Source organism: Pectinophora gossypiella, chromosome 15, assembly GCF_024362695.1.
Source record: "Pectinophora gossypiella chromosome 15, ilPecGoss1.1, whole genome shotgun sequence".
Lineage (NCBI taxonomy): Eukaryota > Metazoa > Arthropoda > Insecta > Lepidoptera > Gelechiidae > Pectinophora > Pectinophora gossypiella.
In genome coordinates, this window is record NC_065418.1 from 3976361 (window position 1) to 3996745 (window position 20385).

The window sequence follows — 20385 nt, forward strand, 5'->3', positions numbered from 1 at the left end:
TACTAAAACTACTGTCATGAAATAAGTTGTAGCTTCGTAAAGTAAACACCGTTTAAACCCTCATCCTCGAAATGGTATGTTGTATATTTTAAAAGTTTCATAGTACCTATCGTAGCAAAAACCGCTACAGTCATAAATGACCAATTATAAATGAACAACTTTACCGTGTAACCCAAATAAAATAATAAAATTAAACTTCAAAAGAAAATTATATACTTACTCAAAAATACACTAAAATTATAAAGCTTCATAAAAGATAAAACAATAAACATCAAATCCATTAAACGAACTACAGGAACCAATTTCGTTTAATGAAAAATAAAACGGATTAAAAAGAAATGAATTTAAATGTCGAACTATCTCTGTTTTGGCAGAGTGCTCTGTACAAAGGGAGGGAAGTATCAACGCGCCTTCCCCACAAAAATGATATATTTTCAATTTACGGTGTTCGATTGCCGCAACTTTTTGACTTATAGCTAATAGGATTTAGGTATACATTGTGTATTTCGCGACGGTAATTGAAATTCTGGTTTATGTCATGTATTTTTGATTTTGCCGGCGTGTGATTGGTTATTGCGGTGGGAAAAGTAACTACTTATTTTGTTTTCGAATTTTGAATTATTTATTGAAAGCGGTCGACATGTTAATTAGTTTTTAAATTATTTCCGTTACATTAAAGCTTTGAGCCTATTATGACAAGAGCGATACGTGCGTGGGACTTTGAAGGTACCCATAATTTTACTACATCATCAAACGCATTTGCATGATTAAAAACGGATCAGTTTTTTCAGCACTAAATCTATTTTATGGCCCATTTCGTTTTATACATATCAAAAAAGGGTCTAACACAAACAGGACGCATAACACCATTTTATATTCTATAAACTCGTCCTATGTATACTTTAAAGCGAAAATTTACAATGATATTGCGAAAGCGTTTTCTGAAATGCGATAAAACGTATGAAGGGTCAGACTGGGCCGATACATCATAAAATTATATGAAAGTCAAGAGCAGGGAAAGTGAGGTGAACAGGCCACGGCGAAATTTATAGAGGTCTGCATTGGATACCTATTGTGAATAGCTTTTTTATGACTTTTAAAATAATTTTATTGAAATAACTACACTAAAGCGAGGGGCCAGCGAGTGGTCAGTACATGATTAATGTTCAGGGGTATCTTACGGCCAAATGTGCATGTGTAATTCCATTGGACTGGATAAGTGCCAATATGTTAACGTCTTTGTCAGATAGATAAAAAAAATATTGTGTATAAATTTAGAGGAACAAGTGTATCAAACATCTACGACAAGTATCTACGTTTGGTGGGAAATAGGAAATAGGGTGAGTTTATATATGTACTTAAGTACGTTTGCTTAACGATATAAAGGAAATAATTGGAACGCTGATTGTACGACTTGATACTTAGATGTTTTTAGAAAGATCAATTGTGTCATTGAAACCTGTATTCATGTTTTACAAAGATAGTATGGTATACTGAATAACTGTCATTACCCATTGCATTATAGTTATTAACACAAAAATATCAAAAGTTACTCCGAATTTATTTTTCTATGAATTCAGCCCATTACGGATTACAGGTGCAATTTTATATATGAACGTACGATTTAAAACTCCAGTGAGATTTGCTGGAAATTCATAAGTATACAACCCAGAACCGTCTGAGTCGGGAAAAAATATATAAAACATTTTTACTTTTTAAAATATTTCGGGGAGAACGTTTGCAAGTGGAATTCTCATCGGAAAGAAATCTTTGGGGGTCGTTCGGTTAGAAATTTCAGCTGTGACATGGAGGAAATATCTGCGCGCCTCTCACGGAGTCATTTGGAGTCAGTATCCGTGAAATACGTCGTGGCGGTGAGACTGCATTACGTACGAATGCATTCGATGCTCAAGGAAGTCTTGAGGGATCTATACGTCGGCTCCAGTGGGTGAGTCACGACTGCTGTTATGATGTCCACTCGGTGGATAGGGAGAATATTTTATATTGCTTTGCTTATATATATTCACTGCCCCCGTGGTCTAGCGGTTAGAGCGTAGAGCTCACGATCTAGATCTGGAGGTCCGGGTGCGATTACCGATGGGGACATTGTCGAGATCACTTTATGAGACTGTCTTTTGTTTGGCAAGGACATTGCAGGTTTGAATCACCTGATTGTCCAAAAAAGTAAGATGACTCCGTGCTTCCGTGCCGTGCAAAAAAGAAGAGGCGAAGCGGTTCGCGCGGATTGGTGGTAGGTATACCCACAAAAAATGAATAAAGTGTGTCTTGTCCATAGATGGAACAGTAAGGGTAGACTTAATTCATAAATCATAGGTGAGTGTGGTCGCCGAAATGTATCCTATAAAATTTATTTCGCTAAGAATAATCTTACAGAGCAAAAGACTCGAGCTAATTAAGCAAAACACCCCGGCTAATATATGAAGCTAAACCCCTTATTATTTTAAAGCGGCACATGTGGACCTGTTGAGATCTGTTGCGTTCTGGCGACGGTCCAACCTCCGTGTCGGATAAGTTCAAGTGGGTCTTTAGATAATGGATAGCCAACCCAGCGATAGCATTGTTACTTGCCATATTGAATAAAGTAGAGCACCTTACAGATGGTATTTTACTTGGAAAAATGCTGTGAATTACTGGCGGTACATGACCCTGGACGATAGGTATCTTAGGTAAAAGGATGATTTTCTATACGATTGTACTATACAAAAAAAAATCGCGCGACATTAAGCCGCTCGCCGTAAGGAGAATACAAATATACTTTATTGCACCAAAATAAAAAGAAATAATTACAAAAAGACTCTTAAATAGGTACATGGCAAATGGCGGCCTTATCGCTTAAGGCGGTTTCTTCCAGACAACCATAAGGTGAGGAAAAATTTAAAAATTGAAATTGAAAGAAGAACATACATACATAAACATACATAAACTTACGCCCGTAATCCCTTATGGGGTGGGCAGAGCCACAAGTAATCAAAGACAACTTGCAGCCACTGTTGATACGATGTCGTAAGCTGGATATGATGAACTTTATTGAAAGAAGAAATTAAAAAAAAAATAAAGACTCGCCGTAGCGGGAATTGCTGTTCGCGGTGTCGCCCTCAACGCCATAATTCTATGTTAGAATTTATGTATTAATAAATACTCACATATAAAACCCAATCTTTAGGGCTGTGGGCGTTGGTGCCACAGACGTAGAGTCGGGAGCCGTCGCCCATCGGCTGGATGACCCGCACGTGGTTGCGGCAGTCGAAGTGCTGGTGACAAGAGCATTTTATAAGTACAACATCATGTTAGTAAATTATCATAAATATTATAAACATTATGCAATATATCTGACATTCTTTTCGTATTTTTTCTGTGTAGTCAGAATCCCGATCCGTTTTGGTGGCAGTGTCAGAATAAGGGACACGACTACCTCAGAAATAGGGCAACCTATAATAATAATAATAATAAAAACACTTTATTGCACACAAATTCACAAAACATTTACAGGATAAACTTATTCTAAGGTGGGCAAAGGCGGCCTTATCGCTAAGAGCGATCTCTTCCAGACAACCTTCGGCAAAGGATATGGTACATTTGTACAGCTGCAGCCTACAACTTATATTATAGGTAAAGAAACTAATTAAAAAAGTAGACGGACAAGAGACGAAATAATAGGAATTCGTGATGCCGTGATACCTCACGGTCCCTGTTCGCGAAACGTGAAAACGGGTCACTTACATATTAGTGTCATGGGTTCGAATCTCGACGAACTGTATTTGAACTACTACAAGTCTGATGCAAAACTACATCGAAACTAATAAATAATCTAAACAGATAGCAATAGAATGCTGATCTATACTGGGTTATATAAGTTGGTAAATAGTTGCATTTTGGCACAGAACCTTTTTAAATGCAGACCGGTTTAACGTGTGTTAGTTGCCACTGCAAAGTTCATCTCTTTTAATAATGTAACATTGTTTTTTGCTGTGGCTGATAATTACTCTTTTACCCGACTAAATCATGTCCCTGTCTTTTATATTGGTCTTGCCACCATAAGGAATCGGGTTTCTGACTACTTCTGACATTCATTTCGAAATTTTTTCTGTGTAGTCAGAATCCCGATCCGTTTTGATGGCGGTGTCAGAATAAGGGACACGACTAAATAGGGTAACCTTTATTTCAATATGTTAAGAGTCACGAGTTCTCATTTGACAGTACATACATTGACGATACAGCGTAAGGTGACCTTACCTACCCCAATTGACTGAGTAAATAAAATAGCGTTCAATATTAAAATTAAAAAGCCATTGTGCATTTCGACGCCGGCGGCGTAATTTATTGAAATAATAGTTATTCGCGATCTGTACGCGTACGTTGCCAGGTTGTGATTATGCAAATATGCGTCCGACATAAATTATTAAAGAGCGCATTAATATTCTGAAGGCCAGAAATATGCATTGCCGTTTTAATGGGTAAACCTGTCCATTGAACGGAGCCAGTTCATTCCAGTCAATTAACGTTCAATTTTTGATGCCATTTGAAGCCAGTGAGAACTAAAAAGAATAGAAATTTTCGGTTTTGCTCATTTTATTGCTGTTACGAAATTTTTAATTGAAAAGGTTATTAGAGTCAATCTTCTTCTTCTATCGTGTGGGTTGTGAGGTGGACTACCAACCCCATCAACCCTGGGTTCAGGGTTATTATTGAGCTGCCATAGGCCTCAGATATGACTCATGTAACGACTACGTACTTACCGTACGTAAGTAATAACCGGCTCCAACGGCTTAACGTGCCTTCCGAAGCAAGGACCATCTTACTTTTCGGATAATCAGGTGATCAGCCTGTAGTCAAGTGATTTTTGTGATTTGTCCCCGCTGGGATTCGAAGCCGGGACCTCCCGATCGTGAGCACAACGCTCAACGAATAAATAAATGGTCTTAAATCTACGTCGGCGTTCCACGAATTTGAATTCTCCAAGCAAATTCGGGCCGAGACATAGTATATATCATAACTATACTAAGAAACTGTCTGTCAACTGGCAATGTAATGTTATTTCCAATAGTTGAATCTTTGGCTCTAGGGGATGTTTTATTCCATTACCTATTGGTATCGGCGAAGTTAGGACAAACTACTTGTGGATATTTCCAACTTATCCTCTGGTCAGATTTAATAATGCTCCGTCCTTGGGGACTCTATTTGAGAAACTTCTCAATAGATCCCTGCTAATACTTTGAATGCGAAAATTGGTCGGTTAGTATTGATTTGATAGTTTGATATTTCTGTATGTACTGAGTCAATAAATGGCCTAAATATCTACCTGAGTACGCAGATCTAAAAGCTAATAGTTGGATTGATAATGACGTAAGAATTGACGGTAGAATTTGAGCGGGGATACTTAGAATAGAAAGAAAGACATTAGGCTGTAGTTGATGTAGATTAGTAGGAGAGAAAATATAATTATTAAAGAGTGATCTACGTTTTAAATAGGTAATTAAGAGCCGCCACTAAAAGCTAATAGTTGGATTGATAATGACGTAAGAATTGACGGTAGAATTTGAGCGGGGATACTTAGAATAGAAAGAAAGACATTAGGCTGTAGTTGATGTAGATTAGTAGGAGAGAAAATATAATTATTAAAGAGTGATCTACGTTTTAAATAGGTAATTAAGAGCCGCCAACCGATCGTAAAGAAATACAATAAATTCAAATGATTATACGTAAGTGAATGGACTGTTAATGGCTACTATAATGGTCGTAATGAAACAAACAATTAAACGGAGTCTTTGTTCCTTCATAAAAACTTGCCGCTACTTCTTCTGTTCCGAGTAACTTCGCAGGAGATTGTTCTAAAGTAATTATCGGATTAATATAGCGGCACGCTGCTGAGCCAGTACTTTGTACCTAGTGACGAGGAAGTGTTTTGCTCAGAAACAATCAGAATTAAGCAGAGAACAATCAGGCTCACGTCTAAGTTTCTTTTAACGGCACTTACCCGACGGCGCTCGCATAACTTTACTGCGAACTAATGCTTTCGATTGGTCCATTTCGTTAATTATTCGCCACTTTGTACGTAAGTAGATTTACGGCCGGCTTTCCTCCTATTTTTTTCTGGAGAAAGGTTTTTCCAAAGTGCTTATTTTTCCTACGACTATAATGGCTCTTATTAGAATTTTAAGCGCATTGATTTGCAATGCCAATGTAGATTTTATTTCACTCCCTATTTGCGCTTTAACAATACGCGATATTGGTCGCTGCAGGAATGAGCCGCGATTTCATAAACGAAACAATACGCGCGATTTACTATGTCATAAATTTTGTGAAAATAATGTTAGGTTAGTGTTTAGCTAGGATTAAGCTGCGGCGCATAGCACCGAGGAAAATTCTCACTTTTCCGACAGCGAACAATGTAGAGAGGAAAAATGTGGCAACTTACGTCATAAAAAGACGTGTAAGCCGAGATTGTGGGGCATGCATAATTTATCTGAAAATCTCGCGTTCTCTGATTTACCTAGCTAGTGAAATTTTCCGTAATAGCGTCACAAAGAGCTGGAACTTAAAACAACAAGAGCGGACGGTCGCGGAGGCTCACGGAATTTCGCCGACGGCATTTTCCAGCCTTTTTCGTGTTACGACATCGTGTTTAGAGAAAGGAAAACTCGCCGACAGCGAGAAACTTTGATTATAGCCTTCACGAGTGGCCGTTCTTTCCGCGATCGAGGTGATAGACTCGGGGATATTTCTTTTTTATGGCCCTCTTTGATACTAATAAAACAAATTTACTTTTTTCGCTATTGGAAGAGTTGGAGTGGGTAGCATGTGGTCTATTGCTTTTCTTTTGAAGCTATTGCGGAAGTTTGACCTTTTATTTTCGCTTATATGTTACCGCAGTATTCAGTTGTAGGGAACTTGTGAATTGCGAGACGATTTCGTACCTTTCTGAGGCGCATGAGGTTTTACGGCTCGGTTTGCGACTTGGTACACATTTCGCATAAGACGTCCCATTTCTGGCTGTGCGCTTTATGACTTTCTTATTAGGTCCCTAAGACTCGGGAAGTTAACAAAGAGATATACGAGCGCGCATATGATACATGAAGGTTTGATAGCACCACGATACATGAAATACAAAGTCTGCATGTTCACTCCCATTTGGATACTGTTCTTTTTATGATTTCATCGGTATAAAGCTTGCAGAACTATATTTCTCCTGCTTCTATATAGTTGGAAGATAAAAGACAATGCGATGAAACGACCAATAAAGCAGAAAAATCAATGATAAAATAGTTAGGAGGCGAAGAGGGAAGCACTCGGGCGTGCGAGCGGCTCGCGGTGGGTATTATAGAATTAGTCGATCGCTCGGTATAATCGTCTGTAGGGGTGTAAGTGTAACTGAGAATAAAACAAATATTGCTTTTGCTCTGCGATTGTAAATCAAAATTAACGGCCTTAATATAGCGGTACGACGGTGCTCTAAGCCCCCCGCTATGAAATATGCTACCGCCCGCCGCTCACTGTTAAAAATAGGATTAACCCTTGAAGGAAATAGTGCTAGTTGAGGGTAATTCCGCGAGTCATAAGCAACGTTTCATTATGATATTTATATTAAAAAGTTAATATTGTACAAGTTTCTGGGCAGAAGTTTGAAATTGTTAACTCCGATGAAAGGTGTTAAAGTCTTGCTTCTGGTATGAGCATATTTGTAATTTATTACATATTTGTAATGTGATAATGATAAGAGTTGTACTAAAATGTATTTTTAAAGTATGTATCTACTGGTTGAAATGAAAAGGAAAAATCCTAACGTCATTATGATATAATTACACTTCTAGGTACAATGGTACTTAGGATTCGATATCGAAACAAGTGACGACCTACAGAGCAGATGACAACCTAGATAAAACTTCATAAATAGGCTACTTGACAACCTATTCAAATGAGATACTTTTTACGAAACGTGAAAACGGAAGTTTTCTTTGGAGTTTGTATGGAAATACCATCCTGTGACGTCATCAATAAAAGCGCTCAAACGTCGTACTTATTGTTACTTAATTCGTAATTAAAATTCGAAAATAAGTCAAAAAGTAAAATGAGATTGATTTTTGAACATCATAGACTTGCTTCTATTTCTAGACTGGCAATTTATAATTTATTTTTGACCTCGTCAAATACCTAATTAATAAAAAGCGGCTATGTAATTTGCATGAAATAATGAGTTATGACGTCATCAAAAAACTGTCAATTGTCTTTTGTTACGTGTGGTTTAATAGGTACTGTGAATTTATTCTTCAATTGAAAATCCATGCGTTTAATGATCGCGCCGTGAGGAAAGTCATCTCATTAGACGGACGGGAGAGTCATGTCCCAAGGAAAGTTAAATATGGAATGAATGGACAATAGACTTAAGTTATAACATATATGTTTTTGTAAACGTACCTCTGATTTGCCTTTAGATACGCATTGTGCTACGTTACTCGGCTCCAAGTTTATAGCGTCTCTCTGTGGACAAAACAAAAGAGGTTTCATTTAAATTCTATAAAAAAAAAATACAAAAATCAAGGCTTCAATGTAAATAGATGTGTATATGAAACACCATAACTAACAATAAAGAGTTTTATAGAACTTACCTCGCAATGTGAAGAACTAATATTGTTCATATTCAGCCGATACAATCGATCCCTGAAAATAAAAAAAAAAACATATGTTAATCATCAAACTTCTACTTATACAAATATATTCACTAATTACTCCAACCAAAATGGTCATCAACCGACAGCGAGGAAACTTTAACATAAATCCTAGAATACTAAAACTACAAATACTATCTATATGTAAACATAGCATACAGTCAGAGGTACAGTCATGAGCAATATCATGTACCCACTTTAGAACCCTGTCGCACTATCATATTTGAAATTTAATAAGGCTTATGGTTTAATTTGTCAGAAAAGTTAATATGACATGGTTGCAAAGTGTATATATTAGTACTCGTGACTGTACGTACATCCATCACAAGATGAACTAAGTACCAACGCTTCACCGAGCTATCTGTCTGTGTAGACCAACGTGATACGTGGTGAGCCGTATTGCCGTCCATAATGGTCGAGCCAACTGTGTTAGTGAAAGTTGCCCTTAAGATACATAAATAACTCATAGGTACAAGTCCGCCACCGGGTTCAACCCGGGGCTCCTCGTTTGAGAAGCAAACTGGTGAACCACGGAACCACGGGGACCATAGAGGTGTATAATGCAAATAGTAAAATTGTTCGGTGAAATTCATTCGTTATTCCTAAAGCTAATGCGGCAACAATGTTTCGCAGTGTATTAGAGGTATTACAGAATATTGTTTTATTGCTAAAAATGAGCTTTATACTGCCCGTATAAAGTACAATGTTCATAGTAACGGCGAAACATAGTTTGATTCCCGCAATTTGACGCGTTTCTGCGAAATAGACTTCGGTGTAATAAATGCTATTTGTATAATTGTAAAGACTTGTTAATTCGGAAAGTGCATTTCACATTTAGTTGTACAACACATTTTACATTAACTACCATATAAAACGGTAACAACATAAATCGAACATTATGACAATAAATGAGTGTCAATGATAAGAATAAATTAAAATAAAATGTAATAAAATATTAAATCAATACAATGTCATGGCTAAATATGAGTAATAAAATAATTATGTATAAAATAAAATTACATTCAAGTAATTACAATAAAATACAATGTATTTTTTTCATAAAATCGTCAACAGAATATATTCTGTTGATATAATATATGTTGTTGTTCTGTTGTATAAATATAAAATAATTTTGTGTCTGGTATAGAATATGAATGATACTACGCAAATCATTGATGTATAATATGTTACTATAGACGTAGGTATAATATAACGGATACTCTCCGGCCCGCATCATTTAAGTTTTAACGTCAATATTAAAATATATTTTTATTCTAGTCACTTTTAAAGATTTTTTTACATTGTTTGAGGTTTACGCAGTATTTATCATAATTAAAACGCATAATACCGGGTTATTACCGCATTAAAATAAAATAAAGAAATATGAGACAGCTGATATTTCAATACTTTTGGAAGCGCTATAATAATGTTTTATTATTTATTTATTTTATTTTATTTTATTCGGGGAGCTTACATTATAAATATAGGATGTCTCACATGCTTGATTTTAACTCGGCAAGAACTCGGTATTATGAGTATTTTTTAGGGTTCCGTACCCAAAGGGTAGAAAACGGGTTCCTATTACTAAAACTCTGCTGTCCGTCCGTTCGTCCATCTGTCACTAGGCTGTATTTCATGAACAGTGACAGTCAGATAGTTACAATTTTCACAGATGATGTATTTTTGTTGCTACTTTTACAACAAATACTAAAAAATAGAATAAAGTAAATATTTAAGAGGGCTTCCATACAAGAAGAGAAGTGTGTCAGGATCGAAGCAAATGGAATTCTATAGTCTTTACTTACCCCGGTGGGATATGGGCGTGAGCTTATGTATGTGTATGTATGCTTCCATACAAAAAACGTGTTTTTGGCTCGTTTTGGCGCGATACTAATAACGGCAACAGGTAGATGCTTGACATATTCACAGAATATTTAGTTAAGTCATCATCATCAATTTAAGAGCCACGCTCTTGTCGGTGCAGCATTTTAACATTTTGCATTTTTTTGTTGTTAAGTATTTACTTGAAAAAATAAATAAAATTAAACTAATATTTAAGGGGTGCTTCCACGCATAATGGTACGGAACCCATCGTTCGTGAGTCCGACTCGCACTTGGCCGGTTTTTTGTTCTGTTGATGTTAAATATGAATTGAAATATAAACTTACATAGCCCCAACGTAGAGGGCATCTCTCTTGGAGTCGACGAAGAACGTTCTGTAGTAGAGCGGACCGCAGGAGAACTCGCGGACATGATCTGAAACGAAAGAAAACATTGATTATTATAGTGAAAATGTAATCAAACTCAATAATATCTTTATTCAATTGTCAACATAAGCCGCCGCAGCCCTGTTGGAAGAACGCTTGAATCTTACTTAAACCAATGATTTTCGAATTTGTTTTCGAATTAATATTTGGATCTGTGTTTATCACGTGCGGTGAATGAAAATATCGTGAAGATACCCACAATCCCCAGAAAAACGTTTCGAACCTAACCTAACCTAACCTAACCTGTATTGGGCTGATTTTCAGACAGGCAGGTTACTTAATATTACTTATGTGTGCTTCCTTATATTCAAATATTTTTTGATTGTAATTATTCTTCATACATTTCCATCTTCACACAAATAGAAAATACTTTTAATAAACAGATTCATTACTTAACAGGTCACGTATACCCTGCTGTGCGCGATATGAAACTCATAAATGGCATATCACTAATGAAATGACGAATAACGACACATGCGCGATTGGTACCTACACGTGTATATACCGTGTCATAGATCAAACATGACATAATAAGAGTTGCTCCATTGCTGAAGATATTTTCTTAAATACGAACTAAGATCAAAGGAGGATGAGGTCGCTCAGATACGTATCCACCATTCGAGCGAGATTTGAAGACTTCAAAGCGTTGGAAAGGAACTAGTGAAGATATCGGGACCCAATGTGCCCAAATAAATTTCCATGCATTTGCGTGAGACCCAAAATGAAGCCGACTTCAGTAGAGTTATGTTTGGGATGCGCGAAAATTTGTTATAAATAGTAGCTAATTCATAGTTTACTGATCACGAAAAGTACAAATAAAAACGATTTTATTAAAAAGGAAATTATTTTTAGAGAAACAAGTAATTTTTAATTAAGTAGGTTAATAAACGGGAAATTGAATAACGATTATAAACAGGAAGCTCATTTTTTAATTGTATAATTAACTTTAATAAATTAATGTTATTTTGGTATCAATGTTTGTAGTAAAGCCTTATATTTTTACCAATCTTATATTTTTCTTTTAAATTACTTTATGAAATAAAAAAACCGACTTTAAAACCATCTTGGTACATTCTCCCATAAAACTGCTTCACGCAATTTATGCTTCACATTATTTTATTATTAAAATTTTAGGACAGGGCACGTTCGGTTTGCGTGTCTCGCTTTTACTGTTCTTGTGTGTAAGGTTTTGTCCGTTTACTAGCGAGAAGCGGATAGCGATATTGAGCAAAAACAGCAACAGAAAAACTAAAAATGATGGTAAGTACTATTGACGTAACTTATTTCAGATTTGCTTTGGAATGCAAAGGCACTGGAAAGTATTATTAAAGAGGCCCTAGCTATGCAATGCTGGAAAAGTTTCGATATTGGTAAATTTTGTGTTTTCCTTATACCGCTGGTAGTAAAACAGCTACCCTAGTCACGTGGGATTCGGTCACGCACTGAATGCGATGTTTACTTTTATAGCATCTGACATTGGATCGTTGGGCTGGCGATTTCTGAACGCATACGTGATTTCTCGTTACATTGTATGTATTGTACAAATTGTGCCTGTTTTAAAACTTTGTAGAACGCTTGAGACGTTTTGCTGGGGTTCAATTTAGCTGTATTGTCAAATAAGGTATTGTGAACAGAGTTTGTGATATTTGGTTGCTTTGTTGGCGGGAAGTACCTACTTAACTCATTTATTGTTCTAAAAATACAGTTCAAAGGACAGACAGATAGACAGAGGATTTGGGCTTAGTTACAGGGTCTTAACCGGAACCTTAATTAAGTACTAAAGATTAGTTGCGTACTTCAAAGTAAGAAACTGTGGATGTCAAGGAGCTAGCTAACCATGTTAACGTTACATTTTTCCCAAGAATCTTAAAAGGAATATTTAATTCTGTTTCTAAGGACTTAACCCGCAAATTCTCCGTTCGTTCTACAAAAATAATAAGCAAACAGAGAATACTCTATACACGTACTGTTATTGAGACGGGTTATAGACGTTAGCATAAACAACGTATATACCAATACATTCCTATACGTATATAAGTACTTACATATGAAGTCTTTTGACTTTCTTTTGTTCATTGGAATGTTATTTTTCCGAGTTTTAATACATTTCTGACAAAGCCGTTGTCAATGTTCTGTGTGCAGGTTCAGAAGGGGAGAAGGACTTGAAAATTAAAATGGTATTTTGCAAATGTTCGACAGGGCGTGAAGAGTATGGGCGATCGTCTCGACTGAAGGAAGTGGTATTGTATAACATGGTTTTCCTTACGTTGTGGGCCGACTGTAAACCTTTGTTGGAATGTAGAGGCAGTTAAGAAAAGACTTTGAATACAATTATAGACCACTACATTATATTAATAAAATAGATTTAAATAAATATTTTTGAACCTAAAAATATGAACAAATGAATACACATACGGAAAGAGCTCATGAATGAATGTTGCCATATTAATATACTAAAAAATAAAGTAAAACTAAAAAAAAGGGCAACTTTAAAAAAAAAGGAAAAAACAGTCTAAAAACTATATAGTCGTTAAAAAATGCAATAACTTATTAATTAATACTGTTAGATGGAGCGAAAACAATCGACCAATAATATCACAGCACTAATTTTGACGTTTGACAGCTCTCGGAATTGAAATACAATCGAGACTTTACTGAACCGGACTTCATTATTTCTTTATTTATTAAGTACGACTGGAACAGCACTACCAAGTCTATAAGAAACATCGATAACAACAGCAGCGCTGTCATTTTTATACAACAAGACAAGTACCTTGTTTCCAACGCAAGTTCTGATGCAGACTTCCCCTAAGGGAAACGATATGTTCTTGAATTTCACTTTACATGTCATCGGGCATACTTGAGCTCTAGCGTACGAACATTATCAGTCTTCATTGAATATGCATTATGCATACGATGAAGTAGGAAATAGGATTACCACTTTATAAGAAACTGACTTTGAAAAAATGTCTTTGGAATATCGGGAAGTGAAAGAGTTTTGTGATACGTCGACGTTTTTTGAAGATTATTGCAAATTAAAAGGAACGTGATCTAAAAAAACAAAGGTACATAAGTAAACCTCATAATCCTTATTTAATAAAAGGTGGCAATCGTCACCACCAGGTGACGATTTGCAGTCACTTTTGGAGTTCGGAGATAGGTGTAATGAACTGTATTAAAAGATTTACAACTCATTTCATATAAATAGTCTATTACGTTAGCAAGGAGATGATCCTAACAAATGAAATACTAAATAGCAATTTGTGATATTTTGTCGTAGTGAAGTTTATTGGCGGTAACGATACTAAAACTAAAGTCACAATGTTGCTCAAATGAAGTTTGAATAGAGAATGTGACCGACCGTCGGGAGCTGGGCAGGTGCGCGATTCCGAATCAGCATTACTCACAGACGCCTCTGGGACAATCTTGCAACCTTGTTGTATCGACTTTGCATATGTTGTACAACTGATGTACGAACCTGTACGATATATGCTTTGTATCTGCGCGTGTAGGTACTGTGACAAATGGAGCTTTGTCCTTAGAGCTAATGATATGTAAAATGATGAAGGTAGTTGTAAAAGAAACGAGTAAATTCTTACACATTCTGATGCTGATATGATTAAATTATTGACGTTCTTTGTTTTGAGGAATATCGGAAAACGATTAGAAAATTAGAATGTCAATCATTAGGACACACATCCATGAACTGATCGAAAACTATCTGTAAGGTGTGGGGAGGCATGCGAAGAAGAAAAAAATCTTGAGAATCGATATTTCTATAAACCACCAAAATTCGGAACTAACGCTATGATTTGGTAAACATTTGTTGTCACAACAAAACTTGTTTGGATTCAACTCTAAACGAATGAAATTCTATAGCAGAAGTAACATCGAATAAGAATACATTTAATGTAAAAGAAAACTGGCAAATATGTTCGACGAAAACAACAATGAACTCTGAATACATTTCACATCGTTTTATTTAAATATTTTACAATTCTAGACAGGCCGAATATCATACAAATGCACTCGCTTTTATAGCTCCATAATTTTATACGAACACTTTCTTGTCTGACAGTTTCCATTAGACTAAAAGTCAATAAATGCTTAATGCACACGTATGAATCGTTTGAGTTCAGAGTTTAGGGAGCTTAACGATTTTCAACTTAATCTGTTAACTTTATTCAAATCACCCTAAACTTAGAAACACTATGCTGTTTAAAGCTTTGAAAAGAAGAGTAAACAGTAATTTGATTTAGAAATTAGGACTGAATTAGACTGAAGTATGTAAATTAAAACTAGGTTGTAGATATTTTGTGTAACATTTTTAACTCTAAAGTGATTATAATTATATAAAAACATTCTCGTAAGTAAAATATAATATTTTACCTCAAAAATATCCAGTTGAATTATAACAATACCGGATACGTCACTATTTCGTTATTCGACGTGTTAGCATCGACACGAATATTTCCCTGGCTGAGGCATTCGACACTATGAAATACATATTTCAGTGGCGCGGCGCGGTTGTCGCGCCATCTTTCAGTGCGACTCTTGTCAGAATCGTATATTCAGTGGCACTGCATTTTTCATTATTCAATCTCCTGTGTGGATCACAATAAACTTTGTGAATACGTTGGGTGTACCGCAGGGAGCTATATTTGGTTCACTGTTTTAAAAGGTTTTCAAGAGCGAAATTTAGTAACGCATGTGAGAATGATCGTGATGAATACTAAAGCGAAACTGTGTTGTAAATTTAAATTGGTAGTTGATGCGCATGTTAATTAACGAAAAATATGATTGCAGAATAAAATGTGTTAAAAATGTAAAAGCACGCTGTGACCACTGAAGTCTACATATTTAATTTAGATGGTATGAAGAATGCGCAAATAAGAATGGTAATTACAAAAGAAGTTGTACTGGCAGTGAGGGTAATAAGCAGAAGTATAATTAGTGGGGTTCGCCGTATCAAGATCCCGCAAGCACGACACGCGACCTGCTTAGCGGCTGCATGCCAACGCGGCGCGGGATCTGATAATAACGGCCTATTGTTTTAATTTGACTATTTTTTATTAGCTTCCTCCAAATCAAATCTTTGTACAATCTATTCTAAAACCAATGCCAGTTAAACTTTGTTTTTTTTACTAGTATTTTATTCACATGAATAATTGAGTAAAAATATATCTTTTTCTCACTTTATTTTGGTAAATTGGCCAAGGTAATTTTGTAACGAATTCCATGAAAGTTTCGCCATTTTTTTGGATTCTGAATTATGTGTGGCAAACTCAACTTCATTGAGGTAATTGTTTTATCGCATGAGCACGGCCACGCTGGTCAGGTGCGGGGCGGCGCGGGCGCGGGGTCGCGGGGGTGGAGGGAGGCGCGTGACGTGGACGCTCACAGCTGGAGTTCCATGGAAGAAAGTTATAATAAAGCAGCGCACGTTCCGAGATCCTATCACACTAAATTATTTTGGTCAAGGATAGTTTAAGCAAACAATGCTTTACTGTTATGAATATAATTTGTAACGAACCCCCATTCTTGTTCTTTATTGGGTCACTGAAGTAATAATTGAAAAGTCCCTATTCAGAACCACACTGTTACAAAGATTCCGCATAAAATAAATCTTTGAAAAAATTATCACCTTGTAGTTCATTGTACTTTTCTCGTTCAGATTTCTCAAATGATTGCAATCAATCAGTCTGACGATTCAATCGACAATAGCTCATACATCAAACGCATGGAAATCGTGACAATACGTAATAGGCCCGCGACGGTAGGCAAAGCGCCATCGTTTCATTTGATGGATTACATGGCGATTACAGGCAACAGGAAATCCTCGTATTTTTCATTTGGCAATTGTAACGGTACGATATCAAAATATCGTTGTACACGCTGCCGATTAGATTAGCGGCACACAATTGGCTTACATGAAAAGTTTGGCCCATTAGCTTTGTGTTTGGTTGGTACCTGTTCAGTTCAATACGATGAGGGGAGAAAGCTGTGCCCTGAAGCCGATCGAATATAATCTGATAATGACAACAAAGTTGATGTCGAACACAACGAACGGGTGGATAGAAAGATGCGTAGATAGATACCATTGTTTTGAAACCACTGAATAAGCTTTCAAGATTGAAATAGGATTTACAAAATATCTGCTATATTCGTAAGAATTAAGAGGTTGTATATAGTATCCGTCTTAGTCTTTACGCTTCATCTAATCTAATCTATTCTATAATGTTAAGGATAAATGAATGTTTGGCATCTATCGGAAAAACAGGCATTTTAGGGTCATCAAAGCTGACGTAAATAGGTCCAACATCCTCCTGCCCTTATTCCACTCTAAGTGGGGTTAGCACAACATATTCCTCTTCACGCCATTACAACAATATCCTTCTTTACATCTAAATACCTATATAAAAGGAGAAACTGACTGACTGACATATCAACGCACAGTCTAAACGGCTAAACGTAGGCACTTGAAATTTGGAAGGGACGTAGCTTAGGTACTGTAGAGGTGCACTAAGAAAAGAATTCCGGGAATTCCCACGGGAACGGGAATTAGAGGGAAAATCCTTTTGAATGAAAAATCTAAACCGCTTAAGTTAGACGATTGAAATTTGGCATGCAGGTACCTTAGTTAACTTAAAGCTTAGTTGCAACAGGATATTGCAAAATTCCCACGGAAACGGGAGTTAGCGGGAAGAAAAATTTGTATGAAAAAATCTAAACTGCATAAGTTAGATGCTTGAAATTTGATATGCACTCCCACACACACAAAGATCTCTCTTTTATAACACGCGACGCGGACAAAGTCGCGGGCAAAAGCTAGTAATCAATATTTTTTCTTTATCTTCTTTATCCTTCTTTTCTTATCTTTACCTAAACAAGTCCATTCTATCAAATTCCACAGCTGGTTGAATATCCAAGTAAAATAAATAACAGGTTCGACCTCGTCTGTAAATAAAGAAAACATGCTTATTTTCGTTTCACCAGCGCCGATACCGAAATATCGCTGTACACGGCACCGATTAGATTAACGGCACACAATTGGCTTACATGAAAACTTTGCCCCATTAGCCTTCTGTAATACCTACTGCGCGGATTGGATTAATTTGGAATTTGCCTCAGGGCCCCATTCCGTGGCGTTATCGCTCTGTCTCTAACAATAACACGGCAAAGTCCAAATTAAATATTTTACGTGTCGTGAGATTTGGCTGTGGAAATCCTTTAGCCGTTTCCGTGTAAATGACACGGGGCTATTTCCTGTGTTGTTTCTGCTATAATTGCCAGTTGTTAGGCTACACACGGGTTTATTCGTCTACGCTTTATATTTAACTGGCTGTTCCTATTATTAAAATGTAATTATACTAACTACTTTTGTATCCAGTAAACATAGTATCAAGGTTCTATTTGAGCTGTAAATAAAGTGAAATTGTGTTCTATATTAGTGCAACTAAATGAGTTCACAACTCGTAAACTTGGAAGATTCAGTTGGAGCGTAGCGTCGTAGCAATTGACTACGTGCCGTAGCAGCGTAGCTATTAAACGCCTAGAAGTATTACTTGCGATACAGAATTTCAAAATTCTGATCATTTGTGAAATGCTTTTACACTTACATACATACATAAACTCACGCCTAATTCCCAACGGGGCGCGCAGAGACTATGGATATCCATTTGCTTCGATCCGAGTAGATTTTACTATTTTTTTTTTGAAATCTCTATTTTCGTCAATGTACATCCTTCTAGGTCTTCTCCTGTTTTTGGACTTACAAAATGAAATTATAAGTGTCGAAAAGTACTATAATTTTCATCCACATTTCCATCAAAATACAATTCGCGTACGAAAATAGAACACAATCTTATGTAAATCTTTGGCAAGAGTTAATCAGGCTTACGATATGAGATTTGAGTCACGACTCGCGATGAATACTCCATCACTTAGCTAAGTAACTCTGAGAGTTAGCTAGTTAATCACAACACGTGTTAGAACATACTACATGCATCCGTGATTTATATGAAGATTTAGTGGGTGTAGAAAATGGGAGAATGTTTAGTTACTGCGCACAAACTTCCTGTGTGGCTTATTTGTTCGTACAGGTAAGCTATTTCGGGCACCAGCTTCCCCTGGTGTCCGTTGGGTGTAGGCTAGGCGGGAATACAATCATGGGAAAAGTGTTTCTAAAGGTAAAAACGATAAGGCCGCCATTTACCATGTACTTAGTTAAAAGTCTTTTTGTAATTATTTCTTTTTATGTTGGTGCAATAAAGTGTATTTGTATTGTATTGTGTTGTACTGTATTGTATTGTATTCCAAAATCGCTTACCAAGGTGCCGCATTCCGAATGTTTGTAGTGTTATGGTGTATTTTTGAGTTGTTGTGTGTACAATAGGTGTGTTTGTGGCACAAGGGGGTTCAATAATGTCAGCGGTTTAAACAAAACACAATTGCGGGGTGCAGACTTTACTATCCCTTGTTTGGTTAGGACATTACAGGCTGATCACCTGAATGATCAAAAGTAAGATGACCCGTGCTTCGGAAGACACGTTAGTTGGTCCCGGTTACTATTTACCGATGTAAGTAAGTAGTCGTTACATGAGCCATCATCATATCAGAGGCCTTTGGCGGCTCTATAATAACCTTGACACCAGAGTTGATGGGGTTGGTAATCCACCTTACAACCTACACGATATTAGAAGATCAACGTTTTCCGTTCATCTCTTTACTTTTAAAAGAGATTTATATTTTAAAGCGCTACGTTGCCTTCCTTCACTTGATATAAGCTCTTGATCGACGCTGAAGAGCAAGTCATAGCTAAGTTTATTTCAACTCATACAACTTTCTACGTGCCGTAATAGAAAATCGATAATTCGATGTTGCGGATCAAATTTTGGTGAAGTTATGATATTTAGGAGAATTTAAAGTTGGTTCACGTATCGGTAGTTGAATTTAGATAGATAGATAGATAGAATACTAGTTTTACTTAGTTTGAGGAAACGAACGTTTGTTCTGTAGTGGTTTACATTGGCGGCTATTATGTCGTGAATTTGTACTTTAAGGTCTACTGTTTTAGTTTATAAGTTACACTACAAGCCACCTTCAAATTAGCCGCACTATCGCTACCATATATCATTTTTCACACAATTCTTTCTTAAGTGATCACCTACCCCTATATCGTCCCCTTATAGTGAAAACCTCTTTATTGCCTTATTAAAAAAACAATTTCGGGTTTCATTTTTGTTAACAAGGCCTCGCAACGGGCAAGTTAGACTTAATTATTTCTTCAAGTAAATATGAATATGGTCTCAATTTTTACCCGTAACGAAAATAATTGAAACGAATCAAGGTTTTATCAAAGAAATTCACATCAGAATGTGAAACTTCTAAAATATGCTTATGTGGCTTTTACTACGAGTATTCCGTCTTCGGAA

At 36.4% G+C, this 20385-nt stretch overlaps 1 protein-coding gene across 2 annotated transcripts in view; it reads right to left on the bottom strand.

Moving 5' to 3' along the window:
• LOC126373095 (semaphorin-2A-like) overlaps nucleotides 1-20385 on the bottom strand; it is a 624036-nt gene that overhangs the window by 70729 nt on the left and 532922 nt on the right. For both annotated transcript variants that reach the window (XM_050019093.1, XM_050019092.1), the window contains 4 exons: nucleotides 10853-10940; nucleotides 8625-8676; nucleotides 8434-8496; nucleotides 3165-3272 (listed from right to left, as the gene is read on the bottom strand). In XM_050019093.1, the coding sequence (XP_049875050.1) occupies nucleotides 3165-3272; nucleotides 8434-8496; nucleotides 8625-8676; nucleotides 10853-10940 (311 nt within the window). The remainder of the gene's footprint in view (nucleotides 1-3164; nucleotides 3273-8433; nucleotides 8497-8624; nucleotides 8677-10852; nucleotides 10941-20385) is intronic.